The sequence below is a fragment of the Drosophila navojoa genome, chromosome 2, assembly GCF_054131105.1.
Source record: "Drosophila navojoa isolate 15081-1374.11 chromosome 2, UAZ_NAV_1.0, whole genome shotgun sequence".
NCBI lineage: Eukaryota > Metazoa > Arthropoda > Insecta > Diptera > Drosophilidae > Drosophila > Drosophila navojoa.
Genome location: NC_142890.1, coordinates 20,387,546 through 20,405,927, shown reverse-complemented (window position 1 = coordinate 20,405,927; position 18,382 = coordinate 20,387,546). Strand labels below are relative to the sequence as shown.

Genomic DNA, 18,382 nt, shown 5'->3' with positions numbered 1-18,382 from the left:
GCCAGAGTAACCATAAATTATATTTCTTATAGGGTATGTGTATGCATTAGAGTCGCAGGGTGCCTGAAGAAGCATCTGGGGCTAGCATGGGTAGCGTACATAAACAAAATTGTTAAATAATAGCGACATTTAGCGGAAGTGTAATGCCTTTCATTCGGAGACCCGCAACATGTGCGACAAACGCTCGAGCTCTCTCGGCTCTGCTTTTATGTCAAATTATAGAGGTGTTAAGGGTCGACTCTCGACGCTAACGACACGAGGCACAAAGCACGAGCCACAAGGCATTAGACATGGCTCCCATTGGAACTTGGCGCTCTCACCATCGCCCGCCCTCTAGTGACTCGCCGACTGACCAGCTCCTAAATGTCTTAATACTTCTTGCAGCGCCGTGGCTAGCACAGAAATGTAATTCGAAATAGTACAACTTGTCGTTTCAGCCACGTAGACACTCTAACACACTGTGGCTATTCTGATTTTGGCATTAAAAACGTGCCACTAACTGATATTAAGTATACGCCAGCTGTGACCAACAGCCGCAACATGACCAACACGAACGCAATCCTCAATATGAACTCGGTCAGGAATTCAATTTACAACTAAATGGTTATTGGGTTAACAACACAGGGAATTATGTATTGTGTTTATAAATGAGTAATAAAAGTACATATTTTTATTGTTTTTTTTGTTTTTACTTTTAATTATTTTGTGAATTTATGAATAAGTTGGGTTGAATATAAATTATTTTCAGGCTCTTCACCTTCTTCTTTCGCTCGCATTTTTGGCTTTCAGTCTTTTTAGCTCGGAAATGTCTCTCTCTCTGTTTCTCTCTTAATCTCTCCCATCTCTCACTCGCTCCCACTCTCCATGTCTTCTACTCTTTCCTACATTGATTATCTATATATTGAAGAAAATATTTTATTAAAATAGTAAATAAATAAAATATTAAAATAGTAAATGCTCTCTGAAATATTTTAATATTTATCTGGCTGGCCAAATCCTTCACTTCAGTTAATAAAAGCAGCAGAGTGTGGAGTCTTTGGAGTCCTTCCTTGTTGGCATTTCCGCAGCATGTGGCCATGACAAACTGTAGATGAACTTTGTATCTCCAAACTCTCTCCGCCTAGCTGACTCCGTAAAGCAGCTGGTTTGATTTTTTGTCGGAAATTAGTTATTTGCCTGGGACAATGGAGAAAAACGATTTAGATTGGGCAGAGCGAGAAGCATATTGCCTAATGCCGAATAACCAAATCAGAACTAATCGAGCAGAAGTTACTGCAGAGCTGGACTGTCGCAGCAGGTGCGGCCGGCCGGATCGTGGACAGTGGCCCGTAGACCGTGGACCGTGGACCGTGGCTGTCCGTTGGCCGCAGTGAAAATGGTTTTAAATTGCCGCCTGATTGTCTTTCAACTCTTGGCTCACACTTGTGGCCGTGCCCGCTGGTCACGGCGTCGCCCTTTTGGCTTTCAACCATTCGCCGACTCCAAATTTAATCAAGCGCACAAATTTTTGCACGTACGTTTTGCTTTTCCTATTTCTATTTCTATTTCTATTTCTATGCTATTCAATGGGTGCTGCGAGCACTGCTGTCGGTTCAGCTGTTGGTCACATGTGTTGCAGAGTTCCGCCTCCACTAAACTCACACCAATACACACACACACACACACACACACACACATACTCGCTCACACTCCCACACTCTGACAAGCTCACACAGAGTGTCAACCCACAGTACGGTTGTTCATAGCTGTCTGTCAGTGTGAATGGGCGTGAAACGAGCTCAGCTTTAGGGTTTGGGCGGGCAACAGTTGCCTAAGGGCTGCGACCCTCTTGTCATTATTGCTGCCCGCTCTGAGCCAGAGTCGCTTCATTAAGCATGTTTGTTGTTGTAGCTGATGCTGTTGTTGTTGTTGTTGCTTTGATGCTGCTGTAGATGAGCTCAAGCTGTGCGTCATTGTGTAAAAGTTGCATTTGAAGTTTTTGATTGTGGGTTAGTTACACTGACAAAAACCCACAGCTAAATAGGGTCATCAATAATAATCAGAATGAAGTATTTTTTATGTTTAAGCAGGCCCATTGTTATTATTAATTTTTTTTTATATTTATTGCTTTTATTACAACTTAAATATTTTGGAAAATGGATATTAAATAATTTTTATTATTTTTACTCTTCTTATATATATTTTTTCTTATAGAAAAAGAAATTTTTCCTTATAGTTTTTATTTATTTAATTTTTTAATTTTTTAATTGATTTACAATTTTTGTTTAATATGTAACTATTTATTATTTAATATTTTACTTATTAAAATAAAAAACCTGGATTTCTTAAAGAATAATGTATAAATATATTTTTTGTTAAATAAAAAATCATAGACAATTTTGTTTTAAGATTAATTTAAAAAGAAAAATTTTATGTTATATATATTATATTATATATATATATTATATTATATATATATTTTTTTGTCATTACATAGCAAATTTAATAAATTTGTGAGACAGACTTTTATTTGAAATTTGCAGCAGGGCAAAGTAAACTAAGTTTTTAAAATGCCATTCATAAAAATTGTTCTCAATTTTTTGTTCAGAAATAAGCTTTTATTGTGGCATTGGAGCCACAATTCCAATGCAGACTTTGTTGCCATTGGCAGTTGTCAAATAAGTTTTTGGTCACAGTTGATTTTTCTTGCAACTTGTTGTGGTGCGCTGCTGGCCACAGACGCACGTGCCGCCCACCGAAAGGCACCGCTGCTCGGGTGCTGCTCCACTCTCTTCACTCTCTCCACTCCCTAGTCCCTAATTCAGGCACATGCAACAATATGTTGCAATTTCTGTTAATTTTGTTATTGAGACACGTCTTGCACGAACTGCGTCACAGCTTGCGGTGAGTTTATCCAGCGTTCAGCTGCAGCTACGTCCGCTCATATGGGATGATTGGCAACTGGCCTGATTGATACGCCTTGTTCTATGCGCTGGCTGGCCATTGGGCAGCAAGCCACAGCAAAAGCTTGCGGTAAGCATATAATTTCATAACCAAAGCCAATGCTTTTTATTTTCCGATAAATACCAAAGCACTGACCGGTTCTCAATAAGCCACAACAAAGCGTTTGCCAGCCAGAGCAACTGGAAGCCAAAGACCACATTGCTTTATGCACAGTTGAGCAATATGTTTATTTTCACTCCTTTTTTTCGTTTTTCGTTTTTTGCATGTTTAGCTTGCTTTTGCTTAAATTAGTTTTTGCCAGCACGCGTCACGTTGCGTATGCGTAATTTATAATTGCCAATGGAAAAGTTTTCCAGTTTTTGCTATTTGGCTTTTCACTTTGAATAGCTAAATTGCTGAAAACATTTATTTCGCTGTTCAAGTAGTTAATTCACATTTCTATTGCAGTTACAGAGATGAAATTAGATTGTTTAAGCATTTTCATTTTTTTACAAATTTATTTTAAATAACTTTGAAACAGAGTAAATAAAATACTAAAGATAAATTTGAAGTAAGCAATTACTGCTCTCATTTTAATTCAGAAAGGGTATTCGAGCATCATTTTAATGAAATGTTTTTCCACGTTTTCGGCAGCAACTGCTTCAACCTTAAATAGTTTGGAAAAAATTCCGCTTTGCACAGTCTCAATGAAAATAACAAACTTTGATTAATAGTGAAAAGAAAAATATTTTCGTTTTTAGTTAGCGAATTCATTATTCAGTGCGAATCGTTTGAATTCATTTGCTATTTTTCTTCTCTATTCAGTAACGAGCGCAAACAAATCAGCAATTACAGCATAAAAATCAACATAATTTAATTGTGTTGCAGCGAAACCAATAAATGCTGCCACATGTCGGATAATCATTATTATTAGCTGATTATCGCGCTGCAATAAAAACTATTTACATTACAATGAACAACTAGCGGAAAGTTGCAAAATTTATACAAATTAACACGTCCGAGCTAACTAAAAGGTGATGTGATAAATACCCTGTAAAAGAGTGTATATAATTTATGATTTGTTTAAGCCAAAGGCCGAACTTCAAAATAAATGAATAATAAAATAACTATAATTTCAAATACATATATTGAAAGTCACGCTAAAATTAAATTGATCTATTTGATTACAGAAAAAAAAACGTAATTAAAGGGAATCAATGATATGGAAATTATTTAAATTTATTCATGTTAACATGTCAAAGTTGTTCACGTTAATCAAATTAAAATATGTCAGCCCTACAATGTTTTTTTTTTTGTTTTCAATCAAATAATACTTGATGAAAATATTGATAAAAAAAATCCCATTTAAGCAGAGAGAAAATGATTTCAATAATTTATTAGATTGCGAGCAAGCATACAATTTGATTTGTCCAGATCAGAATATGATGGCGAAATGAATTTCAAATTAATTGGAATGTAAAAGCCGAGCAAGAAAACAAGTAAAAGTGACATGGAATGAACTGCTCGACTAAGAGTTGCTCTGAGCCCTTCCAAAGACTGATATTCCAATAATTATGCTATTCTCTTATACAAATAAATGCAGCAACACATATGTACCTGCTCACACAGGTCTCTTTCCCGACTTTACCGTGTGCAATCTCGCTGTCCTAGCTTAGATTCCCGAGAGGCAATAAGTGGAAGATTATAGAAAGTAATATCACATACACTTCTCTCATTTGTTCGTTTGTTTTTTCTATGAGTGATGACATTAGAGATCGTATTTTTTTAGTAGTGCTAGATATATAGGACAATATATGAATCTAATTTTTATATGTATATATATTTGTGTTTATTATTATTATATTTATTTTATTTATATTATTTTATTTATATTTATTTATATTTATATTTATATTATATTTATATTATATTTATATTTATATTTATTTATATTTATATATTCATTTATATATTTTTTATATTTAAAATTCTATATTATGGTGGCTAAATAATTTTATATTTATTAATATTTTATTTAGTATCAAAGACCCACAACATAAGACAAAAGTAAGGAGACAACACACATACCCCACCCAGACGGTCAAAATATTTTATTCATGATAATATGTGTGTTTAATTGGCTTCATAATTTACTCCAATTGGCCAAAATACATTGCGTAATAGAATTGATTCAACATAATTGCGGCTCATGATCGAATTTATGTGCTCTAAGCAAACCCGCTCGCATAGCCCATGTGCCATGCGCATGTGTGCTTAATTATTCAATGTATGTGCGGGCGAAGTTAAAGGGCACAAATTGAATGGAAATGCCAGCCCAATTAATTTGTCAGGCTAGCTGACTCAAATAAGTCAGCTGCACAAGGATATTAAATTCAATTTTCAGATGTGCGACAGACACTGAAAGGCCAAAGAGATTGGGAAATGCGTTGCTCACGGCAGAGTAGACCCTGGGGGATATGCAGTACAAAAATCATGATGATCAGAGAAATATATCATGTCTCATAAGAGATTTCACAGGACCATAGAAAGGTTAAAAGGTTGAAGAGCATAAATATCTTTTATATAAATATAATATATGTAAATAAAATGTAGATTTAATTGCCCCAAAGTACTCACATTATATGCTACAGGGTATAGTTACAGCCAAATAGTGGGGACAGCATGCCAAGGTCCAAAAATGAAAATCAAAATTAATATTATCTGGGCTGAAAACGAAATGTTTGGCATAGTTTGGCACGAAACATGGCCAACTCGTAGGACAGGTAGTGGAAACGCATTCTTCAGCCATAGCAGCTAAGTTAAGTAAATAACTTTGCCAATGGCCAAATTAATAGAATACAAATATGCCGAGTCAACGTTGAAATGTTAGCCAAGAGTTGATTAGTCGCCATGCCGCACATTTTTCACATTGAATGCAAATTGATTCAAATATTGGCATTTAATTAAATGCAAACAGACGTTACCTGCCCTTACACTAAATTATGTGGACTGCCTCACCCGGTCTCGCCTCGCCCCACCTGCCAGCCCTCGTTGAAGAACTTCATTTGAATGCCAACAGGCGGCGCGCCGATTGTAAACCAAGTCACAAAAATGCCTCCTGCATTTGCATTTCAGTACAATTTAAAGCGGCAGTTGACAGAGCCAAGTCAGAGTCGCCATCGGAGTCGGAGTGGGAGTTGGAATGGACACCCCATCGCTGTCCACTGTCAATGCCATGTAATTGTTGGCCGAGTCGTCTCTGTCTGGGGCAGCCCTGCAGTTATTTGCATTCAAATCGCAATTTTTGTCTCATTAGGAAGACGGGGTGCGGGCCGAGCAGCCAGCGTGGCGGCCCAATCCGGCCCGGCCCCTTCAGCTAAATCGCAGACACTGCGATGCCGCTTAAGTGTCCCAAAGTTGCGTCGCCCCCCAAAATAAATGCCAACAAGTCAGCGAGCCGGTCATTCAGCCGGACAGACAGACTGATAGCCTCCACGGCCTGGCGCGTCTGGTCCCCTGCCCATCCTCAGTTGACTTTATCGCCAGCGGGCTTTAGTTTAATTTCACTTCAATTTTCATTGTACAATTTTCACATTTCTCGAGTATTGAGCTAAGGGTTGACGCTGCTGTTGCTGCCCCGACTGCCTCTAGTGCCTCTGCTGCCCCGGCTGCCTCTGCTGTTGCTGGTGCTTTGCAAACTGATATTGCCTTTTAAGTAAATCAATATCAAATGCCTTGGATTTAAGTTTGCCAAGCCAAACGACGACAGGGAAATATATATATATATATATACGTACACATATATATATATATATGTTTCTATATCTATATATAAATTTTGTGAAAAATGTTTGTAAATGCAGGAAAAGAGAATTTCAGTGAAGGTATATCGATAAGAGAATGCGCTTTGGCATGCGAAGGTAAACAATTAATAACAATAATTATTATTATTATAATATTTGGTATATTAATTAATTATATCAATATTATAAAACTAAAAAATAAATGTTATAAACAAGTCTGTGTCCAATATGGATTACGCCAGATACTAAGCAAAAAAAAAAAAAAAAAAAAAAAAAAAAAATAAAATACAAAAAAAAAATAAATGAATAAGAATAAAAATTCTGGATACCTTTTTTTCTTCTAAATATTAAGTTATTATTTCATATTCAACTGTTGAATTATAAATGATTAAAATGATTTCAGTTTATAATTTGAATTTACATTTTATAATTATAAATTTATGAATGATTGATAAGATTTTTGTTTACAATTTGAATTTTATAACTATAAACATTTTAATTATTTGGTGATTATTATTTTATAAATTACCAAATCATGAAACAAAATATAATTAAATACCAGTGACTATTCAATAAATATTATTCATTATTAAAAAATTTAACTTTTATTCTCAATACAGTGATTGCTGCAGTGAACATACCTCAAGCTGGATAGAGAGTATCCTTTGTGGGCCGCATTATGCGAATTTTTGTGATGATGAATGAAAATTTTGCTCTGTGTGTATATTTTATGTGCGCGTTTTTAATTTTCCAAAGTGAAAAGCAAATTTGTCACAATTTCATTTGCAGTGTTATTGGATTGAGCCGCATTTGATGAAGAGCTGCTTTCATTATATTCGGTTTTTCATTTCGTATATATAGATTTTTTTTCAGTTTTTTTTTTTTTTTTTTTTGCTGTGCCTGGTTGGTAGTGGAGCTCAAGTCGTTGTGCGGCTAATGCTAATAAATTATATGGCAGCTTTCAAATTGAAATCCGGGACGACAACTCAAACGAATTTAATTGAAAAACTGCTCTCGCCGCGTTTTGCATATAAATCAGTCAGTCGGCCTGGTTCACCCTGGCTGGATGGTCTAGTTGCTGGGGCAAGTGGCAAGTGGCAAGTGTGCATGGCAAGCGACAGCCTTGGGCTCGACAAACAGCATTTGCATCCATTGACAGAGCCGCTGATATAGCCATAGACCCACACACAGCTCTAACCATTCGCATAGCCTAAGCGTTCGACGTTCCGCGCTCGCTTCAACTCACATGCACGTCGAACATTTGGGCAAACAAACGTGGACCGTACGGGTCACTGCATATTGGGAACATGGCGGACGGGGGAGGCGGTCGTTGCAGCTAGCCACGCCTCACCTGCATAGCACCCACACACACACACACACACACACACACATACGACGTTCGCTTTCAATTAGTAATTTGTCAGCGAATTTCAGCGCTCGGTTTGTGCAAATTACGTATACGTAAAAAAAGAACGAATGAAACAAGAGAAAAATAAATGAAAATCCGTTGAAACTCAATTGTGAGAGCTAGAAACAAAACAATATTTAAAAAATACAATATTTTTTTGTATAGATTTTTTGGTAAGATAAAACTCACCTTGTCATTTGGCATATCAACTTTTGCTTTTGTTTGGAAAGCAGATGACAAATATATGCAATGATATATATGTATGTAAAAAATATATACATACATATTATATGTAAGCCGTGCGATTTTAATTGAAATGCTCGCCGCGCATTTCTGGGCTTGTTCAATATTTTGATGGACGAGTTTATTTTTTTTTCTGTTTCAGCAAAGTGTGGTCAAATTCAGCTGTGAAGTGTGCGAATGTGTGAAATTCTGTTGTTTATTAGTTAGTTAACTTGTAACTATTAACATTAGATATATTTCAAAAAAAAAAAGTGTGAAGAGGTTTGTTAACACATTGAATGGATTTCAATGGAATAGCAAAATAAATTGCCTTTAAATATATTAGGTATATGTATATCAATTTTAATTCAATTAAAATGTAATATTAATTAATATATATTTTCATATATGTATATTTTTGTTTCTTGTTATTAATTAATTAATATATATTTTCAAATATATTTTCATATATGTATATTTGTGTTTCTTATTATTAAATACATGTTTAATTATAATTATTTATCATGTTTTCTTATGCTGTTCATAAACACAAATTAAAGTCGTGTTGTTATGCGCTTTATAAAGCTGTTAATAATATTGAAAAATCAAAATTATAATTATGTGTTTGATCATAATGTATAAATGAACAAAACTTCAATTACAAATAAAAAAAAAAAAAATAAAAACAAATAATTAAAAAAAAAAATAATAAAATAAATAAATACATAAAAATAAAAATAAAAAATAAATATATAAATGAATAAAAACAATAATGAGAAAATAAAATATGTAAATAATTATTTGAATTACATTTATATAATTTTTACCGTATTATATTTAATTTTATATAAATTTAATTGAATTGAATAATTGATATTCATATGTGTGTTAGTTAAAAAAATTGGAATATTTTGAAAATAGTATATTAAAGACTCCGCTGATTCAATTAAAAATTTTAAAACACCAAATAGAAATATATTTTGTTTTTGGGTATATTTACACGTTTTCACTTTTGTATATAGAGGGTTATATTTTTTGTGCATCAAATAATATTTGTTTTGTCCATATTATTTATACAACGCGCACACTCGTTTACACTTTTAGATTTGAATAAACAGAATGTTAATTACTTATTTTTCCTTATTTTGTTGTTGTTGTTGCTGTTGTTGTTGTTGTCTATGAAAGCGAACCCATGCACACGTACCACATGCCTGTAGACAGGCTAAACGTCAGTAGTCACTTTTTTTCACCCAACATTGGCAGCCCTTGGGCAAGTGAGGGCTTATTTTCATGTTTGGACGTGGGCATGTAGACATTATCACGGTCAACGGTTTTTAATTAGTGATTTGGCTGCAGGAAATGGCGCTAGTCAAAGTGAATTTAAAAACTCAATGTTCTGCACATTCGCTTGTTTAGTTGCAGGCGCATAATTTGCTAAAAATATACGCACACACATCTTGGGGGAGGGAGGGCGAGAGACGGCGAAAAAGGTAGTGAGATCGGATGTGAGCTCTCAGTTTGTAAATATTTCAGTGAAATTTCAATACAATAGTCAAAGTTCGCATAACTCAATTTGCTGCATTAGCTGAATTATTGTGCGAACTCATGCATGCGTAGCAGCACAGAGTTAATTCCAGCGAGTGTTCACTGTAATGGATACACTAGCTGGCAGTTTTAACTGGTTTAATTTGAATTTGCAGTTCGGCTCGAACTTGAAACAAAACTCGATACACACTCTAGTCAAAACAAAAACAATAAAGTGAAAATCTAAAATTAATTAATTTTAGGACACGAATTTGTAAATATTTCAGCAAATATATATTTCATTACATGATAAAAAGAGAAAGAAAGCAAATGTAAAAATACAGGAAGTAATTGAAATTAAATCCTTGCTTATTATATGTAGTTTAATAATTGGATAATATATTAAAAATTAAGAAGACTCTATCGGAGACTGCTCGACTAAGAGATACCCTGAACCCTCCAATCTGATATTCTAATCACTCTGCACTTATTTTAGACACACATACATTTCAAGTCTCTAGCTCTTATATCTTCTGCGATCGACGCGTTCATACATACGGACGGACAGACAGGCGGACAGGGCCAAATCGACTCAGCTTGTTACATACTTAAAAAAAAAAAAAACATTATACCCCGATTTTCCATTTTCAGGGTATAAAAAGGAATGTAATAAACTCAGATAAAGCTTTTAATGCATTTAATCAACTTAAATACTAAAGCTGACTATTATGAAATATTTGACATATTGTAGAAAGCTTTATTTAGTAATTCAGTTCGTTTTTAGTTTCTATTTAAAAATTCCATTCTCGTTCTGCTTCACGCCAATTATCGATAGCTTCAAAGGCATCGATAAATCGATAGATGTGTATCTATTTTTAGTTAGTCATTGTTCTCTTCCCTCTAATCTCTTACTGGCCAACTACAATAAATATCTTGATTATAATAAATATTTACATATTAAAATGCTTAAAAAACTGTTAATTATTCAATAATTTATAATTTGTATACATTTAAAAATTTTTGCCTCTGTAAAATTAAATACATAGATTTGCTTAAGCTTCAGATTGAAGTGCTTTATTAAAATGTACGCAAAATTTGGGTGGTTAAATAATTTAATAGCTATACTGAGATCTATCCATGAGATAAATAATTTTGATATTTGCTTGGGCGCCTAAAGGCGCCATAAATACTTTTAATCGCATTTTGTTCAGCTCTGGCCTTGTTTTCAATGCCTCAGCTTTAATCCATATGGGGAATATAGTTATTTATGTGTGTGTGTGTGTGTGTGGCGCTTGAAGCAATCGAAAGAGTGAAGCACATGTACACATTTGCTTATATTCGTATTTGCACTTGCATTGTGGCATTGTGTTGGGAAGAGTTTGATACCTTTAGTTTTATGCGAAATTATGGCACATTAGCAGCGTGACGTATTTATAAGTTTTTAGTTGTTGCATGGCAAAAGCAAAAGCAAAACCAAAAGCAACAGTAAAAGCAACAGCAAAAGCAAAAGTGCCTCAAGGCGAGCAATACGACTCGTGCGCAACTTCATCAGTCGTATGGAAATACGCTCACACACACACACACACACAGGCGCACACACGCACACGGCTGCAGTTGCGAGTACTTAAACAATATAAGGACGGAAGTAGCAAATAAAATTCAAATTTGTGCCAAAGTGTTTCAGGCAGAGCTGGTGAGTGGGGAGCTTTATGCAAAATGCTCTGCAATTGATAGCGAAACGCTAATGTGAGCCCATGTAACTGTAACTGTAACAGTCACTGTAACTGTGACTATGTGCGTGTGCATCTATCTGTGTGTGAGAGTTAGTACTTTATGCAATTGCTGTATGTGTGCTGGCGGTAATAAATTTTGCTCGCTGCGCTATTTTCAAGTTCCATATTGCCTTTTATTATTTTCGCTGGCTTTGGGCGCCTGCATTTCCCTAACTCGGTGCGCAAGTGCGCCTGTGTGTGTGGGCGGACTGTGTTGGCTACAATTTTATTATGTTAATTATCTTTTGATATTTCAATTGTAATAACAAAGCCCATTGAACATAAGCTGATTTCATTTTTAAGTTGAATTATTTGCAGTTTTCAAGCGTTGCTGCATGTTTTTCTACCCTGAACCCAATTAAAATGTTAGTTCTGGGTATAATGATTGCGTGACAGATAGCATAAGGTATATATATTCTTGATTAGGGCAATAGCACATCCAAATCACAAGCCATTCAATTTTCTTACATGTAAGCTAACGTCATTAGCTGAATAGCCGTAAAAGATTTAAATAAGTGAAAATTTGATTTTCCTAGAAGAAAATTATTAAATTCTCACAGTAAAGCCTAGATATATATATAGCAGGGAAGAGTATCTTCTAGTCGGGCAGTCTTTATTAGATTTATTTTAAAATTTGTTAATTGGACAAATATAAACAGAACATATTTAATAATTTAAAGTGAAAGACATTGGAAACGAGATATTCAACAAGTATATAAGCGTCACGGAAGAATGTATTTCCTCTTAAATATATGGTAAATAAATTGATTCCTGATCGCGTTTCCCCTTATTTTACAATGGTGTGACTTAAAATGATTTTTATGTTAATTAATTTGGTGTTAAAATGTTAAAAAAAAAATGTAAAGCTCATATCAGTTCAAAAAATATAGCGCTAGAAAAAACAACCTTATTAATTTCAGTTGTTGGCGATAAATCTGTACACAATTCATTGATGAAAGCTTTTGTAAAGCAACAGCCTGGATATATAAAGCCCCATATATGTATGCATGATATATACACATTATTTGTGATATCTCCACTGAATTAAAAAACATTAAGAATACTGATAATGGAATATTCAGCAATATTTTTCATTAGCTCATTCAGACGATGCTCAGAAGCGATTCGTGTATTGCGGCTGATGCAAAAGTACTTTAATACTCATTAAATGCCAGATGGCATAGCAAATCAAATTCATGGCCAGGAATGGAATGAAAGCGCCGCTTTGTGGTGGTGGCTGAAAACTGAATGTATTGACGCCGGAGCGCAGCTGCATATTAACAATAATTTCCCCAAATGTGTGGTTACGTTTAAGCCAGCCAAACGCCAAAAATGCGGCTCAATAATAATTGCCATTGCGTGTGAGTGTGGGCGTTGTGTGTGTGTCGGTGTGTGTGTGTGTATGCGTGTGTGTGTTTGTAAATACGTACAATTATTAACATGTATGCCACACACAAACATGAAATGTCTGGCCAATCTACGGAGGGGTTAAGTACTACATAAACATATATCCCGTACAAGAGCAACAATAACAACGACAAATGTGCGAAACAATAATAATGTCAATGTATGCGGGTGGGTGGGTGTGCGTGTGTGCGTGTGTGAATAATGACAAATAACTACAAGCGTGCGCGCGTTTGTCTGTGCCTTGGCTCCACTTCTGCCTCGGGCCACATTGTGGCGCCTTTTGGCCTTTTGTTGTGGCAATTAAATTAAGCTTAACATTTCCCCAGCTCCGCGCGAATTGTATTGAAAATAAGTTATTCGTGTCTTATTTTTCATGAACATGCAGTGCACTTATGGGAGTAGGGAAGTGGGCGCACCTGCGCTCCATGGGCGTGGCATTGAAATAATAATTATGTAGACTACCTTAATGTCACACCAGAGATTTCAGCTCAGCCAACAAATATGGCCAATTAATAAGCAAATTTATGTGAACCAGAGAACGAAGGGGATTCGCTTTATATGACAGTAAAATATCGGATATATGGGTATTATATTTCCATATATGTATAGGCTTACTATTAAGAGAATGCCTCAATTGAATGTTAAAGTAAATCTGTTGAACTTTTTCAACCTGGTGAACGAATATAATTTAAGAATATAAATTATGAATAAATAAGAATATAAAGTATGTATATATAAAATACAAATTCTTTTTGCGGAAAATTTAAAATGTGTATCACAATCTATAATGAGATAATATATTAAATATACATATATGTTAGGTATAGGGGAGATTCATATACATGGGGATGCAGACACTTGAGAATCTCTCTCCCGTGTTGTCTCAGAGACAAAAAGAGAGTCTCTTGCATCGGCTCTGCATTAGTGGAACTTTGGGTTCATTTGCCAACAACAATTGCTGTCTCTCTCTCTCTCTAAATATACCTACATTTCTCCCACAATCCATCAAATCCTCATAGTATTCATTGCTCTGCATTTTTATAATCTCTCTTTAACTTCGTTCCTCTTTCGTATGATAATGCTAAAGCAGCTCTTCAAATTAATCCCATACTAATATTAAATGTGAATCAAATAAATCTCTGATGTATGGAAAAAGTACATGTTATTTAATGCGACTAGGCCAAGTAACAAATATATATTTGGAGCTACGTAAATAATTGTTAGTGCAACTGTTAAAAACATGGATTTAAGTTAAATTTATTTAACTGCAATTTGTGACATTTATCTAGAGATTTATTGGACTGCATGAAATTTCCATTAACGCTAAAACTAAGCAAACATTTGTGTTTTCATACATTTAACTTATATATCAGTTTAGCTGCTCTCGTGTTCTTTTGTGCATTGGCTCCTGGCTCAACGGCTGAATAGAGTCTCGGCAACGGCAATGTAAATACAACAACAACAGCAACAACAAGAACAACAACGGTCTGGGCGGTAAATAGAATTTAACAATGCACAAAAGCTGCAAAGCAGTCGGACCATGAATATCAAATGAATTTGATGTAAATTTACAGAGAATCGAGTGACATAAAACGTTTGAGTTAGTCGCATCTGACAAATATTGAATGTGACTAAAATGATGGCCAAACGACAATTGTCAGATGAAACTTGCACAATGCCAGCGTGTTGGTGTGTGTGTTGGTTATCTATCGGCGCTACACCTTATTCATGTCTGTCATTCAGCGAATGTAAATTGTAAAATTTTCGTGCAGCACGAAAATTTGTTTGTCCTGGTTAAGCTGGATAAGACACTTTGAAAATTAAGTTGAAAACAATTTGAGAGTTTAGCATAGCATTTGATGATGAACATTGTGTTGATTTAAGAATTTAAGCTCTTTAAGCATTGTTTGTCCGCAATTTATTGAAATTTGCAAAACAAACCGAAGAAGTTTTCGCCATGAAACATGATTCAATAAAGTAATGTATTATAAGACCTTAAGTAGGCGATGAGACGTGGCCAGGGCGGGCTTAAAAGAGTCATCTGAATGGATAGAAATGTGGACTGAGGTGGAGAGGGAGAGGGAGAGAAGGCCAGCGAGAAGCTGCGAGAGAGTAGAGCATAATGGGCAAATTTGTCAATATAATAATTAATTAAAATATGTAGAACAATAGCTTATATTCCCTATATATATAAGGGATGAAAATATGCTAGAGTCTAGGTATAAAGATTAACACAAACACCCTCAAAGTCAAGTGTCTTTCTTCAACTAGTATAATTCAATCTGGATAATATCTCAAAGTATTTTATTACATTGCCAATCAAAACTTTCCAGGTAAATTCAAAGTGTTTGCCAATCTAAGTCTCGGTGTTTTTCTCCTGCTCTGAGCTCTAAGACTTGTTTGCCATTTCACTGACTTGCATGCGTGTTCATTTCATGACTTTATTGCCTGAATTGTTGAGCTTGTCTTTCCGATTCATTCATCTCTCAAATATTTGCTTTGCCATGTCAAATCGTTGTGGTGATTGAAAAAAAAGAAGAAGAATAATGTAAACCATAACAAATGCAAGCTAACTTCAATTGGCAGTCAACTGCAATTAGTTTTTAAATCTATATTTATTTGCATTTCTTTGATGCAGCTCGAAGTGCTTGGCAAAGCAATCACAATTGGCTATTCGTTTATAATAAAAACAGGCATTTGCTATGTAGGCTACTGAAAAATTAATCGACTGCTGCACAAACTGCTGACATGTTGGCCACAATGCAATAATATATTACTTTTCGAATTGAGCTCCACAAGCATTAGGCCTTGAGAGCGGCTTTTGAGCCATGAAATAAAACAAAAATATTGTCAAGTTCGTTACGCTAGCAAACGTTTTGACATCTAAGTAACTTAAATGAATAAATAATGAAGAAAAGGGCGAAGAATATTTCTCAATTCAATTCATATTACTTGCACAGAAACACATGTAAAATTAGTCTGAGACAAATACATATACATATACCTATACATATGCATGCATATTTTTATTATCATTATGAATTTACTACTAAATGACCTTAGCTTGGATTCTTCTTCACTCTTGCTTATATCGATTATAGATGTACGAATTATGCACAGAATTTTAAGTCTGTAACAAGTTTCGCTTATAAATGTATAATTACAGATGTAAGATTTAGTTCCATATTTATTTTACAAACAAAAATTATATTTCAAATACTATTTAAACGCTTTAATTTTCTTTTCACAATCTCTGACCTGCATATAAATTGCATTATTATTTTATTTATCATTTGTATTACGTAACTAATTTACTTAGTTACTCTATCTTAATCTGTAACTAATCAATAGTTGTGCAATATTTTGTTTGAGTCGTGACTAAAAAGTTTAAGAAAAACGTTTTGTATGAGTTTGGCTGTCATTGTGTAAAGATCTATCGGCGCGACTTTGAAGATATATTATATGAAAAGAAAGTATTTACAATGCTCACCACGATAATTATTCTCCTAATAACCATCAGCTGTAGCTATGCGGATCCTAAGCTGGGTATCTTTCTGTTGGATATTTTTAATTGAATATTAGCATATATAAAACAAATGTTTTAATCATATTTAGAAGTCGAATGGGATCACGCTCAGCATGGTCTTGATTGGGGTGGCAGCTGCTCGAAAGGAAAATATCAATCGCCAATTAACTTACTAACAAAATGGGTAAAAAGAGAATATATATTTATTATATACTGTGTCATATTTATCATTAGGTTTATTTGTTCGTTTAGGATGCTCTGCACGAGAAACACCATTTGAAATTACAAAATTATTGTAATTTGGCTTTGAAGAAAACGGTATTATACAATACAGGATACACGGGTACATTTACAGTGGGATTCCCTTCGTTCTTGAATTATTCAATGGATATTATTTTGATTCTAGTATCCTTGGACTTGGCAGTAAGTGAAAACGGGAATTTCCCTCGCATGTCTGGAGCTCTGCTAACTCGAACTTTTAACGCAACGGAGCTGCATTTCCACTGGGGCTCGAAAAACGCGAAAGGCTCGGAGCATACGATAGATGGTAAGCGCTTTGATCTCGAGCTGCATATCGTGCACAGGGCACTTGGCGTGGATGACATTGCCGTTCTGAGTGTGCTGTTCAACATAAGGGAGGTGAGTCAGATGCAATTGTTGTTCAAATTCCTCATACGCCTGTGTAAGCGAATCTCTTTTAGAATGCAACTACGAAACCAGTCCTTGAGCCTATTTTCGATGCACTAGCAGAAGTCTCAAAATATCACAAAATGGCTGAGGTTAGCGAGCCATTTGGCTTATGTCAACTGTTCACAGTCTTGGATCGAACGGATTATTTCACATACGAAGGATCGCTGACTACGCCAAATTGTCGAGAGGGTGTCACTTGGATAGTGTTTCGAAATCCAGTCGACGTAGCACTAGAAGATGCCTCCAAATTATGGGAACTTAGAGATTCTAAAGGCAGATCCATTGCAAAAAATTACCGCATGGTAATGCCGCTCAATGCGCGTCCAGTTTATCGCTTTAAAAGAGGAGAAGTCCTAAAAAAAGGACAAAAAGAAAAGAAAGAAAACTTTAAATAACAGTGGAAAATGTGAAACAATATGATTTCAGTAAAATTTATATGCCTATTATTCCAACGGGTATGTGAGTGTGTGAGAGTGTAAAGCAGCGGGTTGTCCTGCCGGAAAACAATTATAATTACAAGGGCCATAAATGTAAATTACAATAAACAGGCATACAAGTAGTCTGTATGTGTGTGTGCGTGCATGTGTGTGCGTGTGTGAGCTCTCCAACTGCTTAGAGCAGAGCAGTCGAAAGCCATTCCCATTCATGTGCAACACACTTGACCAGAAAAACAGGCAGCGCCATGGCACGATTCAGTTTTACTGCCGCTGCCAAAAAGTCGACTATAAAACTTTGCACTTTACAATGCACTCGAGTGGAGCGAATACAAGGGACGAGGGGAACGGCTGAGAGCCCAACAATGGCATAACTGTGAATTTAGATTACTTATGATGATAATGAGCTGGCGCCAAGGCAAAAACAAAATAATATGCAAGTGGATTTGCTGCCACTCCTCTGCAGAGCGTTTCAATGAACAACAAAGCGCACTTCTTGATGCGGCTTTAACGATCTCCAATTTAGCATATGACGGCCCAAAAACAACTCTTTTTTACTTCTTCTTCTTCTTCTTCTTCTGGGGCTTGTATTCTGTACGTAGAGTAACTATGTTGTAGGCGCGCTGCAATAAAACGGGCATGAAAGCAAAACCGAGACAGCAGCCCACGGGTTT

The 18,382-nt window shown here is 35.2% G+C and overlaps 1 protein-coding gene across 1 annotated transcript; it reads left to right on the top strand.

Moving 5' to 3' along the window:
• The first annotated feature begins 16,443 nt into the window (after nucleotides 1–16,443).
• LOC108659889 (carbonic anhydrase) lies at nucleotides 16,444–17,681 on the top strand. The gene is made up of 5 exons (XM_018113049.3): nucleotides 16,444–16,604; nucleotides 16,674–16,768; nucleotides 16,837–16,927; nucleotides 16,991–17,223; nucleotides 17,286–17,681. The coding sequence occupies exons 1-5, from the start codon at nucleotides 16,541–16,543 to the stop codon at nucleotides 17,667–17,669; spliced, it is 867 nt and encodes a 288-aa protein (XP_017968538.3). The 5' UTR covers nucleotides 16,444–16,540; the 3' UTR covers nucleotides 17,670–17,681.
• Nucleotides 17,682–18,382: the final 701 nt, after the last annotated feature.